Raw genomic sequence first — 21,342 nt, 5'->3', positions numbered from 1 at the left:
ATTTATGCCTTCGTCTTTGATTTTAAAATTATATTAAGGTGTTATAAAAATAAATTATATTTAATATCAAGTATTCTAAACGTATATTTAATTCAATTAAATCTATTTAACTTTTTCATTAATTTTAATTAAATAAAAGGAAATTCTAATTCGCCTCAAACTTAATATATATAATTTAATTAAAATTAAGTTGTGAATATTTAATGTGTATTTACATAAAAATAATTAAAAAAGAAAAGAGAGGCAAAAAGAATATATAATTATCATTTATGGCCTTTTTTTGAGAAATAAACTTACATACATGTTATACTTATATTAGACTATGATATCATTTATAATTTAATTTAATAATTAAAAACAATTTTATAACTAATTAAATTTTTATTTTTTATTAGTCTTTTATTAACAAAAATAAATAAAATAAGTAATTAATAAAGGATTAATTCATCTTTTTTATATGTCAAAAAAGACTGATAGGATGGATGAATCAGAAGTGGAAATAATTTTGGAGTTAAATTAGAACACCAAAGACTAGTCATGCAACATACCATCCATGAAAGACTATTTTCGTCTAACAGACGGAAGATAAAATTCAACTGCAATCCATATTTTAAAGTATCCAAATGCAAGGAAATAGTTGCAGTACAAGCATCAGACACATTGTAAGAGTCATTCCATCAATTTCAAGAACTCACACATCTATAAGAGGTGGTAACCCAGTTTGGAGAATGGAGATTAATCAATCTTTCCTAAGTTCCATGTATTCCCGGCGGATACCAGCTGCATTTATGATAACAAGTTCGAGTTTGTCTCCCTGTCAAACATCCGTGACAAACTTTTTAAAAAGAAGTGGTGCTAGAGGAGAGAAAGTTGTTATTACTGGGTAACTAGAATGTAACACATATGAGAATGAAATTTCATGCCCCAGATCATTATGATATCTAGAGAAAGCCAAGACTAGAACAACAAACAAGGGAGATGTTACTTGAACTCAGGTATGAGTGTTGAAAATGGTTATTGTCTAAGTTTTTTTTTTTTTTTTTTCCTTTTCATGTATCAAAAGGATCTTTGGAGGATCATGGCATGTTACTCAACTTCGAGTGCAAGTATTGAGTACGGGTATGTATTCCACATGAATATGTTCGTTTTTCTACTTTTTACATATAATTTGAAGGCCCCTTTGAGATCATACCCCAATAGCCCCAAGGTAAAAAATGTATTAGACATGGGTACTTCAAGAAAAATGAAATAAGAATGGAATGCTTTTGTGATTCTCTATAAATCAAACATTCTTTAAGCCCAAATCATATGACCAATAAAAAGCCAAAATTTAATGCACCTTTATAAAAAATTAACAAAATGTATTCTTAAGAGGAATCTAACTGAAATCTTCTAAGCACACGAAAGGAAGCAATAGAAGGGAACAGAATAAATTAAAAGCAGACTTGGTTTGGCTTTTGAGACAGTAGTAATCAATAAGGTACGAGTGTCAGATGCAAGTATGTATCCCACATGGGATGTTCAATATTTCTATCTTTTTCCATGTGTTTGGAAGGTCACATCCCATACCCAAGGCAAAAAAAGTGTTAGACACGGATACTTCAAGAAAATTAGGAGTTGGAGCAACACCACACTAGAACAGCCTTCCTAAGTTTACCACTTATAGAAACTAAATGAATTAGAACTTACAGTGTATATATCTCTCTCGGATGCAGATGCAAAAACAGTTTTTACCAAATCAATAGCTTCAGCTTCCACAAGCGGAGTAACAGCATCCTGCAAGGCCATGGGTTTGAGATGAAAAAAATGAATAGTATAAATGAAACATCACATGAAGTAATTAAAATCGGGAGCATACCTGGGCAGGCAATAGAAGAGGACTGGGAGATTTCAGTTGGTTATCCAAGAAAGGCATGATGAGCGTTGAACCAGAACCTTGAGAACTGTATCCAACCTTCTCATAGGAACCAACAGCATCATATGTGAAGACACAACCCTTTCCTAATGGTTTAAGATAAAGAATGTTAATTCATATTCAGATAAAAAGAAAGGCTTAAAAGTTAAAAGTAGAAAACTGAGGCTCAAAGCAGAGTACCTTCGTTATCAAGGCCACCCAAAACATTAAAAGAATAATAAGGAAAGAAACGCTTGTAATAAAGTGTGTTGGAAAGCAATTGAGCCATTGCAGGGCAGCTCATTTGCTTGTTGTGCTGATGCTGATAAATCTGTATTTTGGGAAGCGCCATTAAAATTATATATACATTATATTAGATGCAGCATAAGTTTACAAGTACTATAATCATAATTTGGTTTTCAAATGTCTATGCTACATCAAAATTACATGCCTTTTTCATTTGAAATGATTGTAGTACAGTTAAATGTAAAAAGTTCAAGTAAAGCCGACATTCCTGCTCAAAACAAGTACCACATCATATCTTTGAAAGGTGAAACCTTACCAAGTGCCTAGCTGCCAGTTGCTTTTGTAAAGCCCTCACGTCAGCTTGAAATCCTGAGGATGCCATGACACATTTATCTGCACTGCAATGTCAAAGAGACAATAATAAGAAATCCCGGAAAGAGAAAAACCGAAAACATAAATAAAATCAATCAATACAGTCAATTATTCCCACCTCTTCCCATCTCCATTAACACTTGCTTTAAAACATTAAGATGCACCCAAAGTCCCATTATCTATGGATTAACTGTCTGTCTTCCAAATGAATACCAAAGATCTTGATCTAACGGAGGAGAACAATAAAACTATGCCATATATTTTTCCTTTACCTTCTCAACTATTTGGTTATGGAAAACTTGATAACGCTCTCCTCTAGAGTTCCATAACACTAATGATATGACTCAAACAACTATCAAACATAAGAGCTGGAAAACTCACCAATTCCTGTTCCGTTATGTTAACCAGAAAGAGAATCAAGTGCCAAGACCCTTTCAACCATTAGAGTCAAAACTACTTTAAATATTACCAACAATTTCTTTATGGTATATTTGGGAACATTAATTTGTACTTTTGGATTTGGATTTCATTTGCTATATAAATTATAACAATGAAATGCATAAATTAAGAATAAATTAGTATAAAAACACAAATGTGTCAAATTCATAAAAATTATTTAGGAATTTCAAATTCATTACTAAATAGGCATCCAACAAATTCATGGATTTGAGAAATACTCATAAATGTAACACTTGTACGTGCTTTACAGTCCAATTTACACTGATTCTAAAATCTACCTTAGCAAATTTCACCAAATTCCTTAAGCTCTCCATAAAGTGTCAATTGCCAAATCCCTCAAACTTAACGTTAGCCAGGAAGTTTTACAAGACTAAAACTTAATAAACATGTTAATTGCAGCAAAAAAAATCCATTCTTCTTTCTTCTGCAACTAAAAACAATCGAAAAACAATTACTTTCTATTCCAAATTTCTACCAGTTCCAATAATTTCAAGTTAACCTAAAAAAACAAAGGGACTGAATAAAGAAACATACAGTTTACAGATTTTGGAGTACTCTCGGGTCAGTATATTGTAACCGGTTGACATTCGAGTATCGGCGGCGATAACACAGTAATCAGCTCCAGCGATCGCAACGCAAGATCTGCAATTTTCCATGAAAAAAACACAACAATAACATTCAATAAACAACGCAATCGAAAAAGAGGGAAAAAAACATATTTTATTGGTTGATATAGAAAAAGAAGAAGGTACCCTCCATTGTTGTCGTAAGGAGACCAGTTAGCCTGCTGCTTGGTCATGGTGAAAGAAGCAAATAAAAGAGACTTAGGTCGACAAAGAGAAAAAATTAAAGAAATTTAATTTCCTTTGCTCACAGATTTAAAACGACTCTAGCTTTGCCAACAAGAAATGGAGGCATTTTATATTATCAGTATTATGGGTTCGGGTTTAGGCCCATAGAGGCCCAAACACAATATAAAGCGTGGAAGTACCTTTATAGGTCCCTTAATTATAAAAATATTATTAATTCAGTCATTATACTATTAAATGGATTAATTTAAATTGTGTATTATTAATTTAACAAAGTTAATGTTTATTATTTAAGAAAAATTCATTCAGTATCTAACAAAATTAATTTTTTTTAAAATTTTATGATTTTATAAATAATTTTTTTGTTTGAAGTTGAATTGAAAAAATAAAATAATTTTGATGTCATTTTTTTAAACACTAAATTCTATTAAAAAATTTAATAGTAGAAATACTAATTAATCTATTTAATATTACGACCATTAATTTGATTCAATTCAGTTCGTATAATAAAAGGTATCAGGTAAGGATTTAGTAGGTGGTTTACGGGCGGAAGTCAGAATTTTGTTACAAATAAATAAACTTCTTTCGAGGAGAAGAAATGAAAAAGTAATTAACGCTTGCTAAATGTTTAAGTAATTTTATTGTGAATGACGTTTCAACAAGCCCGTCTAGCTCAGTCGGTAGAGCGCAAGGCTCTTAACCTTGTGGTCGTGGGTTCGATCCCCACGGTGGGCGTTCTATTTTTTCTTCCTTGCTCAACAACAGCAGTTTTGCTTGTTTTCGCTGGCGAGTGGACGGGCCTTAACTCACCTTTAAACACCTTATAATCCCGATGCAAAAACGTTAGCTTGGAAATGAGTTGCTTATAATTCATAAACATGGACCGATTGGCTGGCAATACTTTAGGAATGATCCTGTTTCTAACCAAGAAAATCGATAGTTCATACTATTCAGGGGGGAAAAAGAAAAGGAATAACCAAACAAATTCACACTTGTGTCAATGTCTAAAGTAAGCAAAATTTCATAAACACAAGACTATTTAAGCAAAAAACATATGAAAGATTTCATATATGTGGGGTTTAACTTCATTCCAGCCTGCCATGTTCTCTCTCTCATATCAAGTTGTTGACACTACTGTTTAGCATATCTAAATGGCATTGTGCCTGGCTTCATGAAAATCCTTGACAGGCAATGTAAAGATTTGATTACTACTACGAAGTTACTGACGGTGCTGCCCACAACTTCACTTTCTTGTCGACACTTGCCGTGGCCAGAATCACCACTTGTTCATTTCCTAAAATTTAAAATTAAAAAAAAAAATTGGTGATTGCAAGAATATACAAGCAACTACAGATAACTGACACAAGTCCAAAATATGTTTTACCTAGTGGCATAGTCTTTGGAGACCATGTAATCCATGTGATATCACCTGCAGCATACAATTCGAGTCAATGCAAATAGAACTTTATAATCCATATCAATCAATCATACATGGAAAAAAGATAAGGTCCAAAGGCTTTACAACGAAATATAATCGGGGTTGGGGGGGGGATTTAGTTCTGGTCATAATCACTGTCAGTGCATCAGCACAGAGTACCTAAACTATGCACGATGTTTAATAATTTGAACCTGAAAACCTGAATGCTTGGGGCATAGCATCATTCTATAGATTTTGATCAAATGGTATGGATATGGGCAAAAGCAATAAAAAAAATAAAAATTTACAGCTCAGGATTTACCATCATGGGCTTTCTCAGCAGCATCCAACACCTTTCCTGTTTCCAAAAAAAGCCACTGCAATGTTGGACCACGGGTTGCAGCCAGTATCTTTCCATCAGGGGATAAGCTGAGACGATCATAGTGCAGAGCAGAACCACTTGAATCATGAAGTGGTATTGGAAACACCTTCAGAGTTTTTGGATCCTCAGAAAGATGGTATCGAACTTCAACAAAGCATTTACAACAGTCAGCAGGGACAAAGTAATAACTCCACTACAAGAAATAGAAATTGTTACCAAAATAAGTCTTAGCATAACAATCTGTAAATTAACTTCAAAACAAAAGAAAAGTTTTCTCTTCTTCCAAACACCAATCATGTCTTTTAAATTTATGGAGGTTATTAGTACCGATTTCCCCTTCCACCGCCCAACCCTGACTGATCCTTTTATAGTGTTAGGCTTGGAAGGAAAGACTGAAAGAGTTTAGAGGTGGAAAAGAAAACAACCTTCATCAACATTGATTTTCTCATCGTCAAAACCAGAATGTGCACGTGTGTGAAATAAGTAGGAGAAAGACAAAGGGGTGCGGACAGACCATTGATGTTCCAAACTCTTATTGAACCATCCTTGGATGTTGTAATAATTTGCTCTGAGTTTGGAGAAAAGCATAACCAAGTCACTGCACTCTGGACATTAAGAAAAAGAAACACAAAAAATGAAAGAGGTTAGAAACAAGCAGCAAATTGAAGGAAGGTCATAAAGCAATTACTTCCGAATATGCCGTGAAGAAGAAACAGAGAAGAGATCCATGAGTCAATAAAAGTCCATCAAGTTTAAATTGGTCTCTATTTCAATAAAATATTTCAAACTAGGAGCAGAAATTTTCATCAAAAAGTACCCTAAACAAAAGACTTCATAAAGGTCAAACCCTCTGGTATTCGTTCTCTAGTCATAATTTTTCTGAAAACCTCTAACAGAGATGCTAGCAACTTGTGACATGAGAGAAAAGATGTAATTGAACAATATGGACGTATTGGAAGATAGCACATTATCTTTAGGACTATGGGTGGAATTACATGCCTTGTGCCCTTTAAGCTGCATAACATTCAAAACCTCCTTGACTGAACCGTCCTTGGCATATACAATCTCCCATATCTGAAAAAGTAAATCTCATCATGCTCATCATGACACAATCTTAGTTCAAGAGTTCTGCAAAATTTTGTTGATATACAATTTCAATTTTCAAGTATTAAATTGATGAACTTTAGAATTTCCAAATATTGATCATAGTCTTGATATTGTATCACAAGTAATGGGAATCAAGATATCTCCACCTTTACATCAGCTGTGAAGGCTGCAGCAGCCAGGAAACGGCCATTTGGTGATATTGTAGCCATGGTATTTTTTAACTGATTAGTGTCAACATGCCCTAGAACTTTTCCGGTTCTCCCATGCCAAAGTAAGATATCAGTACCTATGAAATAACAAAGAGTTACTCATGCTTACATCCAAATTAACTGTTTTACCTTTTCTCATAGTTTATTTAATACTGTATTAAATGATATGGATAGAGCGCCACCACAAACCTTCCGAACAAGAGGCAATAATGGTACTCCCATCTCCAGTTCCATAACTTGCAGTAGCTCTAGTTAAGGTCAGGATTGCTTGTTTGTCATGGATTTTATGATGTTCCCACTTAACTTGTGGAAGAGGAAGCTTTGACTGCTGGTTGGAGTCAGTACTACCTTTTTTTGGGTTTTCCTCTCCATACATATACAAGGAACACCCCGTCACAGTCTGAGATGCAACAACTATAGAAGAAGAATCATCAGCAAATGCCACAGCTACTGCGTGACCTCCAAGAGGCACATTGATTCTTAAAAACCTGCACACCAGCCACACAAGACAAGATAAAGTGGCAAGTTAAATATATATATATATACACAGTAGCCTGCATTGTCACCGTATCCTTACTTGAAACTTTTACTTGAAGCATCATCCAACTTAAATACCCTAACCACTCCATCAGCGCAAGCTGTGCAGAGATGATAAACCAAATTAAGAATGAAATATCACATGAATATAAATACACAAAACTTGTTACTATTAAAGAAAGAGGGGAAAAACAAAACAAAAGAGGTGAAAACCGATTACCAGTTGCCAAATTACGACCATCAGATGAGAAACACATCCCTGTAACTGAATCCGCATGACCTTTAAGAGTATTCAAATCCAATGGATGATGACGCTTGCTTTGCTCCTACATTACGATTAGAAAAACATTTCTTCGTTCAATTTCTATTTCATAGATAGATAGATACTAAAATACCTGACTAAACCCTAGCAATATCACAAAAAATAGCGAAGTTTCGAGGTAAATCAAAACTAACTCTGGAATTTAGTGATCTTACTCAAGGTGCTAACCGCCAATCGCTTAATAAATTCAGTTTCTTTTTTCTTCGGATTACATTTATATAAATGGAAGTAAAATCAATAAATAAAACTTCAAGTTTCATAAATTAGATCAGTTTCGAAATTTGTAACGCACAATCAAAGCGAGCAATAAGGAAAAAAAAAAGAGGGGGAGAGATCACCTTGTCAGAGGCATGAGAATGAGGCTTCGAATGATACTTTTTTGGAACATGCTGAGGCTTTGAGGTCTTTTTGGGATCCGAATGAAGCTCGGGCTCCGAAATGGCCTGGACATTGGATCTTTGCTTCAGAAGGTAGCTTTTGAAAAAAACAAACGCGATCACAGCCCCGAGAACGACTGAAAGTGCCGCGGCTGCGAGAATCGGATCCATTAACGAGGGAAGGAATTGTCAGTTCCTTGTGCTACCTTTTTAAATGATCGAAGATAGCAATTATAGTGGAATGTATTGAAAATGGAAATGGATAGAAGGTGGGGGCTGCCTGGGATTATCAAATACGAATGATAATTAAGACCTCGCAATACACAAATACCACGTTCATGGCCGTGCCGGGTTGCGGTTTAATTTTTAAAAGAAATTTAGATTTGGAAAATTTTTTCTTTAAGTCTACTTACTTTTTACACATTTAGAATTTAGTCCATCTATTTTTGTTTGTAAGACTTTTCAATTTTTAAAATTTAAGTTGAATTGTTAACATCATTAAATTCTATTTTTTTAATTCTTTAGCGGAATATTTTGAAATTTTAAAAAACACTCGTTTGGCAACTATAAAACAAAAAAACTATTTTAATAAACATGAATTTAGTAGAAGAAATTTAACGTTATTAACAATTAAATTTGTATTTTTAAATCTGAAAAGTATACGTACTAAATTCCTTAAAATGAAAATAAAGGTTAAATCTTAATGTAAATATTTGAAAAATATTACCACTATGAAATTTTACCCAAAGAGTAATTCAGTATAATTTCAACAATATAAAAGATGATATAAGCTCAACATTACTCCTTGCTCATTGCATCCTCACTCCTATTATAAAAATTCAACACTCCTACTAACTATTTCCCTCATTGAAAGTGTAGTTACAAATATGATAAAAAGAAATCGTTTATCGCATAAATTGCACTTAAATAAGTTCCTCAAGTGAATAATATTTTTCTTTCTTAACTCTCGTATATTTAACATTAATATATCTTCAATGCGATGTTAGACGATAAATGCTCATTAAGTGTTAAAAAAAAAAGAAATAAAAAGAGATGTTCTTTTAGTATTAACTTATTCAAAATCAATACCTCTTCATAGTAGGACTCTTTGAAAAATACTCTACTTGGTCGAATAAGTTCATCAATTATGATCTCAATAAAAAATCTTCTATAAGTGCATAACCAACATACATAAGTCGAAATTTGTCGACAAATAAGGCAAGTTGCGCATTGTCACTGACTGCAAAATGAATTGCAACTGACGGTGCAATTGGCAGTTTTTGGCATTTCTATCAAAAACTCTATAGTAGCTTCTTCAATCAAAACATGATAATAATCAACTACGAAATTTAGTTCCCATTTGGATAGGTGGTACGTTTAGTTTCAGTAAAATTAAAAATAGTAGTGAAAGTGAGATTAATTATTATAGCGATGAGATTAAAATCATCGGTAATAGAAAATGATTGTTAAAGATATTAAATTAAAATGTGTATCTAATAGAATATCAAAATATTTTATAAATTATATTTAACTCAAATAATAAAATATAAATATAAATTATATTTATGCTAAATTATAAATAAAAATTATAAATATTTTTATTTTTAGTAAAAAATTATATTAAATAATAATATGTTAAAATTATATTATGTGTATCAAATAAGATAAATAATAAAATAAGAATAAGAGTTTTTAACTCTCGCTAATATTTAAGATTACAATGAGGTAAGAAATCCACTAGTGGATCTGCGTTTCAGTTGAATTTTATTTTTTTTTACCTTTACAATCTCACCACATTGGAGTGAACGATGATCCAAAGAAGCCGATACTGACGGAATCAAACTCAATCAACATTTTTAAGTACAAGTGTAATACCCCCTACCCGTATTCATCGCCGAAATAGGGTATGAGATATTACCAAATTTTACCGAATAAATTTTTCGTTATTACGAGTTAAATACTATTCATTTATCGAAACATGTCATGACGTCCATTAGATGGGCCTCCAAAGCCCAAAACATACATTGAGACCAAACGGGATTAAATCGAAACCATAAGAAATTTTTCGCAAAATCCCAAAGTTTTTTTTTTAACTCAATATAACCCCTTTATAAATATCTAATCTTCCCTACAATTTTAAACCGATACCAATCCAACACAACCAATCAATTTCAACATATTTTCAAGATAAATTTAACGTATTCATAAGATAACCTCATCACATACCAAAACCAAAATTTGTTAGTCATACCAATGGCTAACCATATATTCATTTCACATTAACATTTATTTTACTAGTTTATACATGCCATTGATTTCCAAAATAAAGTTTCTTTATATACCGAGATCTTGAGGTTGATAGTGTGATACGTCTCTGACCGAATCCGACCTTCGAGCTCTTAACACTACAAAACAGGGGAAAAAGAAACAGGGTAAGCACTTTGTGCTTAGTAAGTTCATGTAACAAGAATTATACTTACCTAATATTTTCAATACAATGCAATAAACATTCATACACCCATTCAATACATTATTCCCCTATCATGCACAAACTCAACATTCAAATTAGTCCAATAATTTCCATGTATCAATAATATATACCATGATTTCCATTTCCTTGTTATTTTTCCATATTTATCCTGTTGAATTTCTCGAAATTTCGATGGATTTTCAGGGGTACACTTTAGTGTACAAATCCGGGTCCGTCAATTCATATTCATGTACGCGCACTTTCCATTTCAGAGAGCACACTCTCGCGAACCTCATCCTTGCAACGGGATTACCAGTCCAGGCTAAATCCCCTGTAATATAAACTCATAGAGTATTATCGGGATTACCAGTCCAGGCTAAATTCAGACCCTAGTTCGGATTACCCGTCCGGGCTAAATCCATTTTCCACATATTCTTCGGGAGGTCTATATCAGGATAGGATCACCCGTCTGGGCTAGATCCTTTTTACCGTCAAATTCTTTTTAGAGATCCATCGAATTTTCCTTCCATTCAACCGGGATTTCTTCCCCTTTTTATAAAATATATCAATGTTTCATACAATGAACATTCAAATCATATTCACATCAATAACAAACATTTCAAGCATTTAAGAATATAATTCAAGTTACACGAACTTACCTCGATACTTGTTCGTAAACAAAAATCTACTAATCCCGAACTTTTTCTTTTCCTCGATCTAGCTTCGTATTTGAATTTTCTGGATCTAAATAAGTAAATTTAATCATTAATCTAATACATTTCATGTTCATATGTAACATTCTCTATAATTCCATTATTATTTTTAGTGCATTCAAAGCTGTCTCATTGAGTCATAGTCACTAAATTATTTATATCTTGAGCTACGGAACTCCAAATTAAGATCCGATAATTTTCCCCGAAACTAGGCTCACATATCTTCTTACCATAAAATTTTCAGAATTTTTGGTTTAGCCAATAAGTACAGTTTATTCTTTAAAGTTCCCCTGTTTCACTGTTTGACAGTTCCGACCCCTCTTCACTAAAAATTAATTATATCATTATACATAATTCGAATGATGTTCTCGTTTATTTCTTTTGAAAATATACTCATTAAGGATTTTAAAAATATAAATTTAAGCCCCTAATTAATTTTTCTTCAATTTTTGATGATTTTTCAAAGTCAAAACAGGGGAACCCAAATTCATTCTGATCTTGTCTCACAAAACCTATTATATCTCATGATTTAAAATTTCATTGCTTACACCGTTTATTTTTTAAGAAACTAGAATTAATAATATTTAATTTCATATTTTATTCATCCTCTAATTCGATCTCTAAAATTTTTGGTGATTTCTTAAAGTTAGACTACTGCTGCTGTCCAAAACTATTTTGGTGCATGATGTTAATTACCATTTTTCTCCTAAGCTTTCAATAAATGATAATTTCATCCCTGCTCAATTAACCTCTCAATTGAGCTTATTTTTCTCAATTAACACTTTATTCTATCACTTTAAACTACTTTATAACCTTTGGAATAAGAATTTTAGCACTAGACTTTAATTCCAAACTTTTTCACTATTAGGTCTTACAAATCAATTTCTATTGAAATTACCTAATAAAATCATATCATAAACAAATTAAAGCTTCAATTTCATGCTATTTCATCATAAAATTCTAGCACATATTCATGGAAACTTTCAATTTCATTCATAAAATAAAAAACTAATGAATTTAGTAATAGGACCTAGTTGTAAAAGTCTTAGAAACACAAAAATTACAAGAAAAAGGCAAGGATTAACTCACTTGGTGCAAAAATTATGAAGTACCAGCTTGAATAAACCCCTAGGATGTTTTTTTACTGATGATAATGAAGAAAATATGAAGAGAATTCTAGATATTCCAATTTGGTCCTATTTTTATGTTAGTAAAATTTGTTATTTTCCCATTTTACCTTTATTTCACCAATTCTCCTGATTTTTCTCAGCTTGTGCCTCCCAAAATATCTCCTTTTGGGCTTATTTGTAATTTATGTCCCTTCTCATTTAACAATTGAGCTATTTAATCCTTCTAGTAACTTTTACACTTTTTTCAATTTAGTCCTTTTTACTTAATTGACTACCCAAACATTAAAATTTTCTACCGAAATTTTAATACCATATTACTAACATTTCATAAATATTTATAAAAATATTTTTGACTTGTTTTTACGAGATCGAGGTCTCGATACCTTGTTTTTACCCAATTTCTTCAATAATTTCTTTTTCTAACTAACCACTAAATCAGTAAAATTCTTCTATCTATATTTTCATATGATTTTCCTATCATATCAATATTCATGCAAAAATATTAAAATAAATTTATCTTTAAATCAGATTTGTGGCTACGAAACTACTGTTCCAATAACCTTGAATTCAGGCTATTACAATAAGTATCAGCCGATTGAGTTTTAGCTTGATTAGTATGGACATTGTTGTCAATGTAGGAGGACGTGGATTCGAGCGCGCTGAAGCACATTATCCTTCTATTTATGGGTTGGGGATGGGCTATGAGTAATTCTAGGTATCATGTAAAAAAAGAGCAGATATGATCAGAACCTATATTGAGATTATTAAAAAAAAGTACAGGTACCATATTCAAATATACCCTATAATTTAGGGGCTATTAATGTTATTATTCCGTTATTTTCAAACCAAACGTTTCTTAACCGCATTTAAATTCGGCCTTCTCAAATTCACTGGCAAGGCCTGATCCAATATATACAATAAACAATACTAGAAAACTAGACCACCAAAGGGGAAAAAAGGGCCCAATAAATCACTAGCAAAGGACCAGAGGAGAATAAGAACCCTAGCCCCCATCCTTAATTTTGATCCTAGGGTTTCTTTGCTCATTGCAAATTACACTATCAGAAGCAATCAATCAGCCGAGCTCGAAACTCTGTCACCATGGGTCGTATGCACAGCCGAGGGTTTGTATTTTCCTCTCACACTTGATTTCATTATCCTCTGAAAACAAACCTATGATTACGTTGGTCGAATCTCTTCTATCTGCTTTGTCACTGATTTGAGTTTTTCTTTTGCAGTAAGGGTATTTCAGCATCCGCTTTGCCTTACAAGAGAACTCCTCCTAGTTGGTTGAAGATCTCTTCCCAAGATGTGAGTCACTTTGGTTTTTATCGTGCCTTTAATTTTATATACGATTTTTAAAACCTATTTGGTTTAGATTAGTGGTTGAAACGTACCTTATTATTTTTTGATTAATGGATATTTCATTGATTAAGTATTGGTCATGATCGAGAATATCGTAAGATGTGATGCAATTCCTCGATGGTTACTATTTAAGTTTGATAGTGCATTTAGTCCTTTTGTTACTCGGATTTAGCTGTGATATTAGATACGGATGTGGGTTTGAAATGGCTATATTCAAAATCTATGGCCGAAGCTATGTTGGGCATTGGTATTATTAGACGCAGAACTTCAAGGAAAGTGAAGAATTAGAGTAAGGTGGCTTTTAGTTGTTTTTTTGATTTTTTTGATTTTCATATTTCTCAAATGTGGAGTCATAATGGTCTTTGGACCTTATTTGTTGGTAGTTTCAGGCCTTACCGCTCGTTCATTTTGTGAATAAACCTCAAGTTGTCTTGACTTTCGATCATAAATTTTACCACTGAAGTGATGGGAGGTTTTTGTAGTAACTAATTGATATTTCCTCAGGCTCAGACTATTGCTTGTAGTTTTCCATTTAACATTCTAAATGCTCTCTTTCCCGGGTTTTACATTATGTTAATTCGATTCTTTATTTTCCTTGAAGTACTCTTGTTCAACACCTATTTGGCCATGAATGTGAAGGTATGATCCTCCAAATATATGGAAAATTTTAAAAAAAGTAAGCATATCACATACCCATATCGACACTTACTCTCAAATCCGAGTAACATAGGTTTTACATTGATGCGATGTGGAGTTGAAAAAAGTACCCTACTTTAGTTTATTCTGTCCATATGAAAAGTTTACTATTTTTTTGACAATATTCATTGATCTTGATTTGATCTTTTAGGTTGAGGAGAACATTTACAAGTTTGCAAAGAAGGGTTTGACTCCATCTCAAATTGGTGTCATTCTCCGTGATTCTCATGGCATTGCTCAGGTGAAGAGTGTTACTGGCAGCAAGATTTTGCGAATATTGAAAGCCCATGGTACACGTCATTGACATTTTTTGCTGTTGCATTTCCCTTATAAGTGATGATAAACAGTTGACTTATCAATTTGGTTTTGTCAGGTCTTGCTCCAGAAATCCCCGAGGATCTGTACCACCTGATTAAGAAAGCGGTAGCCATCAGAAAGCACCTTGAGCGGAACAGGAAAGACAAGGATTCCAAGTTTAGGTTAATCTTGGTTGAGAGCAGAATTCACCGTCTTGCCCGTTATTACAAGAAGACAAAGAAGCTACCACCAGTGTGGAAATAGTGAGTACTTTTATCTCTGCTTCCATCGATGTTCTTAACGTGTTTTAGGTTAGGATGCACGTGTCTTACCTGTGTATGCCCTTTTCTAAATATATTTCATATTTGGCGGATTGTACCTTGGTACCTATTTACAAATATGTGTAGGACACATACGCGGTTAAATAGTAATTTAACTAATGGTCTGAGGTATGGTCTTTTAGAAAATTTTGTTGACCTCGACACTGGTTATTTGAGTATTCTCTGGTCTCAAGATTTGGGGTTTAACTTGCAAATCTGAACATATTTTTCTTCATGCAGTGAATCTACCACTGCCAGCACTCTTGTGGCTTAGAGGTGGCACAGTTTGAACCATCTTCCAAGCGCTGCAGTTGACATTCTCCTGGATGCAGGGCTAAACTTTTGGTATTTATGCTTTTAAAATTTAAAGAACTAGTTCATTTGTGGCTTGAAAATGAGATACTTGGGAGGCAAAATATTATGTTTAGTGTCAGAATTATGTTTAGTTTTTTCCCTTCAAGTTGAAATGTTTTATTTTTGGTGTTTTTAATCTTGTCGTTTATTTGCTTTTAAGATCTAGGGGCGTACCAAGCTTAGCTGAACTCAAGCTGTGAAAGGCTTGAGTTGACTCGAAATTCGAAATTTGAAATTTGGGTTGAAGTCAATCTAGTTTCACTTTTTAACTAGAGAGTAAAAATCGAGTTGCATGAGTTTGTTTATCTAGTGAAAGATGAGTTTTGATTACTCCTCCCATCTTCATCTTCAACTTCAAGTTTGAGTTCAAATTAAAAATTAGAAAAAGTGAAGAGATCAATGCATTTTATTCACTATTATTTTCAAGCATTAGGATAATTAAATTTGACTTTGTAATAAAATTCGACAATGGTTGAGACCTTTTAGGCACTATGTGGTTTCAAGAATCTAAGTTGTTTTTATTTGTTTTCAGAAAATGAAAAACACGAGGACATGATATCATATATGTTTTCATCTTATCAATGTAACATGAAACTAAGGGAGGTACAGCAACTCATCCTAAATGAAACCTCTTAAGAATTGGGTTGGGTTGGGTCGAGGTATGGTTTCAAAATATTTGGCTTGCCCAAGAGGCCTGTTTTATTATTAAAAATTAATTAAATATTAAATATATATTTTAAGTTGTTTTATATATTTTATGATTAAATTTTAATTTTAAAATATTTTTTATTATTTAAATTGAATTTGTGTTGGGTTGCCTTGCCTTGGCTTGGAGTGCAAGCTTGACCTAAGTTGAGTTGGGCCCGTTGGGTTGGGTGGATGGATTACTTGGTCCTTGGATAGGTTTAGTTGCAATTCAGTCCAACTCTTGGATTTTTTATATTGGTTTTAGGTCAAGGCCAGTATTTTTTAAACTGAATTGGTGATCAAATTGGTCAAGTCATTAATTTATTGATTTAATCGGATTGATTAAAAAGATATTTAAAATTTAAAGAATTAAAAAATTTGGTTTAAACGTTAGGTCAATTAATTTAAAATCCCTTTCTCAAATTGATATTTTCATGGATTTCAATTTGAGTAGGGTAAGATTTGTCTTCATGATTCAGGATGGGACTACTCCAAGATAAATACAAAAACAATGCTATATATTATAATAGCACTGTAATCCTGTATATTATTAGAGCACGTGAGGACTTTAAAATCAGCACATATATATTCCCTTCAAATTTAATAATAAAATGCGCAAATAGAATTACAAATAATATATCCATGATCAAATTATTGTATAAACAAGTACATTAATAATCAAAATATATTTAACCTACCCCTCACATGTGATGATATATATATATATTTTGTTGCAGTGTGGGTGGGATGAAGGTGACACAATTTGAATTAGTGCCAAACAATGTCTAACAGGAGCTTTAACGACCACTTTATATACGTTGGAGTTTAAATCATAATGAAATTTGCATTTTGAATTTCAATATTCAAATATAATTGTTGTTGGTGATACATTTAAAAAATAATAATCACTTGATACTTATATAACAAAAATGACTTACGTTGTATTTTTCTTGTGTACTATATAATATGCTCAATTTAATAGTTCATATTAAATTTGATATGAATATAATAAAAATAAATTGTACGTGTATAAGTGATCATTCTTATCCTTGTCACATCACGAAGGAAGAATTATTTAGATGTTTTGAATGATAGTTTGACATATTTTGTGTCCTAAAATTGTTTAGATGTATTATGGAATGGTTGTCGATAGTTTAAACTCAGTTTTAGATGTTTCAGTTATGTTCTGGACAATGTGCCTCCTGTGTAGTGGCATTCGACCTTTAGTGTCGAGTAATTTGTTCTCGGTGTCGCCACATCAGGAGATTAGTGTCACGACATCAGTACAGTGTTGTAACACCCATTTCCCAATGTCGTGACATTGACCTTGTTACCCTATTATGATCCGAATAAGCCCCGAATAACCTCCGTTTGTATCCAAATTTTAAAATAAGCCTAGAAATGACTTGACTAAATTCAAAAAGTCTATTAATGTTAAAGTAAAGTCTTGAATTTGATGATTGGATTAACTTAGTTCTAGCATCCAAATGTGACATCTCTTGCTCGGAACATATCGGTTCGTCCCGATTAAGGGGTGTTACAAAAAAAGGAGAAAAAAGAAGAGAAAGCAAAATAATGAAATATATATATATAAAAGAAACTTAAAAAGACAAAAAGAATTAAATTACTCAAACATAAAAATATAAGGACTAGTTGTGTAATTTGATCAAAAGTTTTCATCTAAAATGATGATATAATATGTCACATCTACTTATTACATTGTTAACAACAATTAAATCGAAAGCATTAGTAGTTATATTATAACTTTGTTGAAGTATAGTGACCAAAAAAAGTAAGTTGAACTATACATTAGTGATAAAATTGTAGTTTAGCCGAATATCATTTAACTCACCAAAAATTGGCCAAATTGACTATAGCATATAAAAACTTACAATAATTTGACTCAATCCCAATGTTTTCAATATCGGTATAGCCACTCGAAATATGAGGTTGGACCGGCTAACCCGGGAATCAGTTGAAGTGGCTAGTCGTATAGGTTGAGCTAATTTGATTTATTTATAGTTTTTTAATGATTTATTCAATTAAAGTGGATAAATCAATTGGACCGGTCGGATTGGAAACGGGCGGTCTAACCAATTCAACCACCATTCCAACTTTGAAAACCTTGTTCAACTACAAAATTGTTAAAAACAATTGAAGTACGGAATTGAGATTTAGTGTTTTGAGATAAATATTTTTATTAGTTTTATCCCTGAAAAATCTAAATTATTTTTAAAGGAATGTTGAGTAAAATTAAAAAAATTAATGGAGAAATTAAGTAGTGTGTATGTCAAATATTAAATAAATAAAATATATTTTAAAAAATAAAACGGTGGTTATCAATTCTAAACTAATTTTCAAAACTAAAAGTTTTAAAATTGAGAATAAAAATTAATTAGATTAGTTTAAAAACTAGATTTGATTTTGGATTTGGATTTAAATAAATATTTAAAAAATAGATTTAAAAGAAATTAATGTTTAAATTTTAAAAAACTTATCTTTCGTATAGTAACCAAGCCTATGTTTTTCTCCTATAAATACTTCTATGTACTGTTTTATTATTCAGAATTAAATATTCAGAATGATTAATATGGGTTTAAAAATGTTGTTTTCTATTTCTTTCTTTCAATGGGTTTTATTCGTTCAATCTATGGAACCATTTGTTTATGACGTCAACTTTTGCAGGAGCCATTGGAGATGGAGAGAGTGATGATACAGAGGTTTATTTTCTGCTTAAATGCTATAGTTGAGAAGTTTACGATATTTTGATTGTTTATTTATATAACTATTTTAGGCCTTTAAGAATGCATGGAATATTGTCTGTAGTTCGCATATCTCTTCAGGGGTATTTCGTGTTCCTTATGGACAAAAGTTTTTGTTGCAACCCTTGACTTTTAATGGTGAATGTCGACCAAAAAATATTACTTTTCAGGTAATAATAATTATTATTTACAAAATTTTTGGGTTGGGTTGTTCAGATTGATGGTATACTCATTGCCCCAAGTGATCCATCTTCATGGAAATGCAATGATACAAACTGTAACAATTGGATAACCTTTCAACATTTTGATGGCCTCATCGTTCAAGGAATCGGAAGCCTCCATGGCCAAGGACAAAAATGGTGGCAAATGGGTTGCATGCATAATAAAGTGGTATACTATTATTTTGGATTTTTGCAGCTTCTTAATATTTGCTTCAACGCAATTTTATACAATTTCTAATTATATTTATCAATTTTTCTATGTTGACAGCTTTGTTCATCCCAAAAAGCAGCGGTATGCCTTCACTTATTAAAAAATAGGAGATTTTTTCATTTAGTCTCCAATTTTATTTACCTTTCACTACACCAAAACAGGCTTTTAGCGGCGTTTGGATAAAAAACGCCTCTAAAGATCGATCATTAGCGGCGCATTACGGAAAACGCCGCTGAAAATAAGCATTAGCGGCGTTTTTGAGAAAGCGCCGCAAAAAACCTAAGCGAAACGACATCGTTTCCCGAGCTTTCGGGGATTTAGCGGCGTTTTTAAGAAAGCGCCGCTAATGCTCAGGGCTTTAACGGCGTTTTTGAAAAAGCGCCGCAAAAAATCTTAAGCCCAACGCGTTTTCTGAGCTTTCGGGGATTTAGCAGCGTTTTTAAGAAAGCGCCGCTAATGCTCAGGGCTTTAGCAGCGTTTTTGGGAAAGCGCCGCAAAAAATCCTAAGCCCAACGACGCTGTTTTCTGAGCTTTCGGCGATTTAGCGGCGTTTTTAAGAACGCACCGCTAATGCTCAGGGCTTTAGCGGCGTTTTTGGGAAAGCGCCGCAAAAAAACCTAAGTCCAACGGCGAGCTTTCGGGGATTTAGCGGCGTTTTTAAGAAAGTGCCGCTAACGCTCAGGGCTTTAGCGGCGTTTTTGGAACGCGCCGCAAGAAAACCTAAGCCCAACGACGCCGTTTTCTGAGCTTTTGGGGATTTAGCGGCGTTTTTGGAAAAGCGCCGCTAAAAATAATTTATCTTAATTGGTTTATTCATATTAAATAAAATTCAATTTATTTCTAATTGAATATTTAAAATCTTCAGAAAAAAAAATAATGACACGTAGAAATAATTTGAAATAAAATACATGGAAAAATTAAAATATTATTATTTAAAATAATTATAAAAGAGATAATAATAAATTTATTTAGGGTTTTTTGTTTAGGGTATATGATTTATTTAATATTTAAGGCCGGTTTAGGAGTTCATATTTTAAGGTTTAAGGAGTATGGGTTATGGATTATGGATTAGGGGTTAGGATTTAATGTTTAGGGGTTAGAGGTTTAGGGTTTTAGGGATTAAAAGTTAGGGATTTAGGGGTCGAGTTAGGGTTTTGGGTTTAGATTAATTATTTTTTAATTTATATTTTAAATATGTTTTTATATAATTGTAAAAGAGATAATAATAAATTTGTTTAGGGTTTTTAGTTTAGGGTATATGATTAATTTAAGATTTAAAGCCAGTTTAGGAGTTCATATTTTAAGGTTTAGGGAGTATGGATTTAGGGATTATGAATTAGGGATTATGGTTTAAGGGTTGGGATTTAAGGTTTAGGGTTAAGGGTTTAGGGGTTAGATGCTAGGGGTTTAGAGTTAGGGATTTAAGGTTTAGGGATTCAGGGGTCGAGTTAAGGTTTTGAGTTTAGATTAATTATTTTATACAATTGATTAATGCTTTTATATTTAAAAAAATGTAATCTAAACCATTTGATATATTTAAATATTAGTTTAAATAGAATTAATAAATAAGTTAAAAAAAGTAATAGATTGATATGGATATTTATGTATAATTATTTCTTTTGGAGAGGACCAAAGTATAAGAATAAAATACAAAAATAAAAATGATATGATATATAGGTAATTATTTAATTTAGATAATTCTAACTTAATAATTATTTACAACCATTTTATCATTTGTTTTCTTATTAAATATATATAATATTTATTTTGAGAGTACTTTTTATTTTATTTTATAAAAAATCAATTTATAATAAACAAAATAAAAAATTTGTAGCATAGCAAAACGGCGTCATTTTGTTCAAAATGAAATAATATTTTGCGGCGTTTTTATGAAAAACACCGCAAATAATAAAAACCAAAATAGCAAAACGACGTCATTTTGTTCAAAATGAAAAAAATTTTGCGGCGTTTTTATGATAAGCAAT

General features: G+C 32.2%; 3 protein-coding genes and 1 non-coding gene across 4 annotated transcripts; 2 read left to right on the top strand and 2 right to left on the bottom strand.

Moving 5' to 3' along the window:
• Nucleotides 1–739: 739 nt before the first annotated feature.
• LOC107920891 (proteasome subunit beta type-1) lies at nt 740–3,770 on the bottom strand. Its single transcript, NM_001327181.1, is given in 7 exon segments — nt 740–814; nt 1,690–1,776; nt 1,859–2,001; nt 2,096–2,225; nt 2,457–2,538; nt 3,506–3,613; nt 3,724–3,770. Coding segments are annotated over 7 exon segments (672 nt in total).
• Nucleotides 3,771–4,442: 672 nt separating this feature from the next.
• On the top strand, nt 4,443–4,515 carry TRNAK-CUU (transfer RNA lysine (anticodon CUU)). The gene has a single exon. It is a non-coding gene; the product is annotated as a tRNA-Lys (tRNA).
• A 108-nt stretch (nt 4,516–4,623) lies between these two features.
• On the bottom strand, nt 4,624–8,471 carry LOC107921009 (transducin beta-like protein 2). The gene is made up of 10 exons (XM_016850862.2): nt 8,093–8,471; nt 7,653–7,758; nt 7,473–7,533; nt 7,085–7,383; nt 6,833–6,972; nt 6,579–6,653; nt 6,094–6,184; nt 5,520–5,723; nt 5,165–5,209; nt 4,624–5,074 (listed from the first exon to the last, which is right to left on the bottom strand). Exons 1-10 carry the CDS (start codon nt 8,300–8,302, stop codon nt 4,992–4,994), a joined length of 1,314 nt encoding a protein of 437 aa, XP_016706351.2. The 5' UTR covers nt 8,303–8,471; the 3' UTR covers nt 4,624–4,991.
• Nucleotides 8,472–13,344: 4,873 nt separating this feature from the next.
• LOC107920890 (40S ribosomal protein S13) lies at nt 13,345–15,612 on the top strand. The gene is made up of 5 exons (XM_016850710.2): nt 13,345–13,568; nt 13,683–13,755; nt 14,657–14,795; nt 14,879–15,065; nt 15,363–15,612. Exons 1-5 carry the CDS (start codon nt 13,546–13,548, stop codon nt 15,394–15,396), a joined length of 456 nt encoding a protein of 151 aa, XP_016706199.1. The 5' UTR covers nt 13,345–13,545; the 3' UTR covers nt 15,397–15,612.
• Nucleotides 15,613–21,342: the final 5,730 nt, after the last annotated feature.

Source organism: Gossypium hirsutum, chromosome D08, assembly GCF_007990345.1.
Source record: "Gossypium hirsutum isolate 1008001.06 chromosome D08, Gossypium_hirsutum_v2.1, whole genome shotgun sequence".
Lineage (NCBI taxonomy): Eukaryota > Viridiplantae > Streptophyta > Magnoliopsida > Malvales > Malvaceae > Gossypium > Gossypium hirsutum.
The sequence above is the reverse complement of the archived record's forward strand: the minus strand, read 5'-3'. Positions and strand labels throughout refer to the sequence as shown.

Bases quoted from the DNA above. Each gene is read 5' to 3' on its own strand.
- LOC107921009 (XM_016850862.2), bottom strand. From the start codon at position 8,302: ATGGATCCGATTCTCGCAGCCGCGGCACTTTCAGTCGTTCTCGGGGCT. The intron at 6,973-7,084 runs GTTTGTGGTGGC...GTTATTTCATAG, and splicing joins TATTGCCTCTTGTTCGGAAG to GTACTGATATCTTACTTTGG. The intron at 5,210-5,519 runs GTAAATCCTGAG...TGTATGCTGCAG, and splicing joins TGCTGAGAAAGCCCATGATG to GTGATATCACATGGATTACA.
- LOC107920890 (XM_016850710.2), top strand. From the start codon at position 13,546: ATGGGTCGTATGCACAGCCGAGG. The intron at 13,569-13,682 runs GTTTGTATTTTC...TTTCTTTTGCAG, and splicing joins GGTCGTATGCACAGCCGAGG to TAAGGGTATTTCAGCATCCG. The intron at 15,066-15,362 runs GTGAGTACTTTT...TTCTTCATGCAG, and splicing joins CTACCACCAGTGTGGAAATA to TGAATCTACCACTGCCAGCA.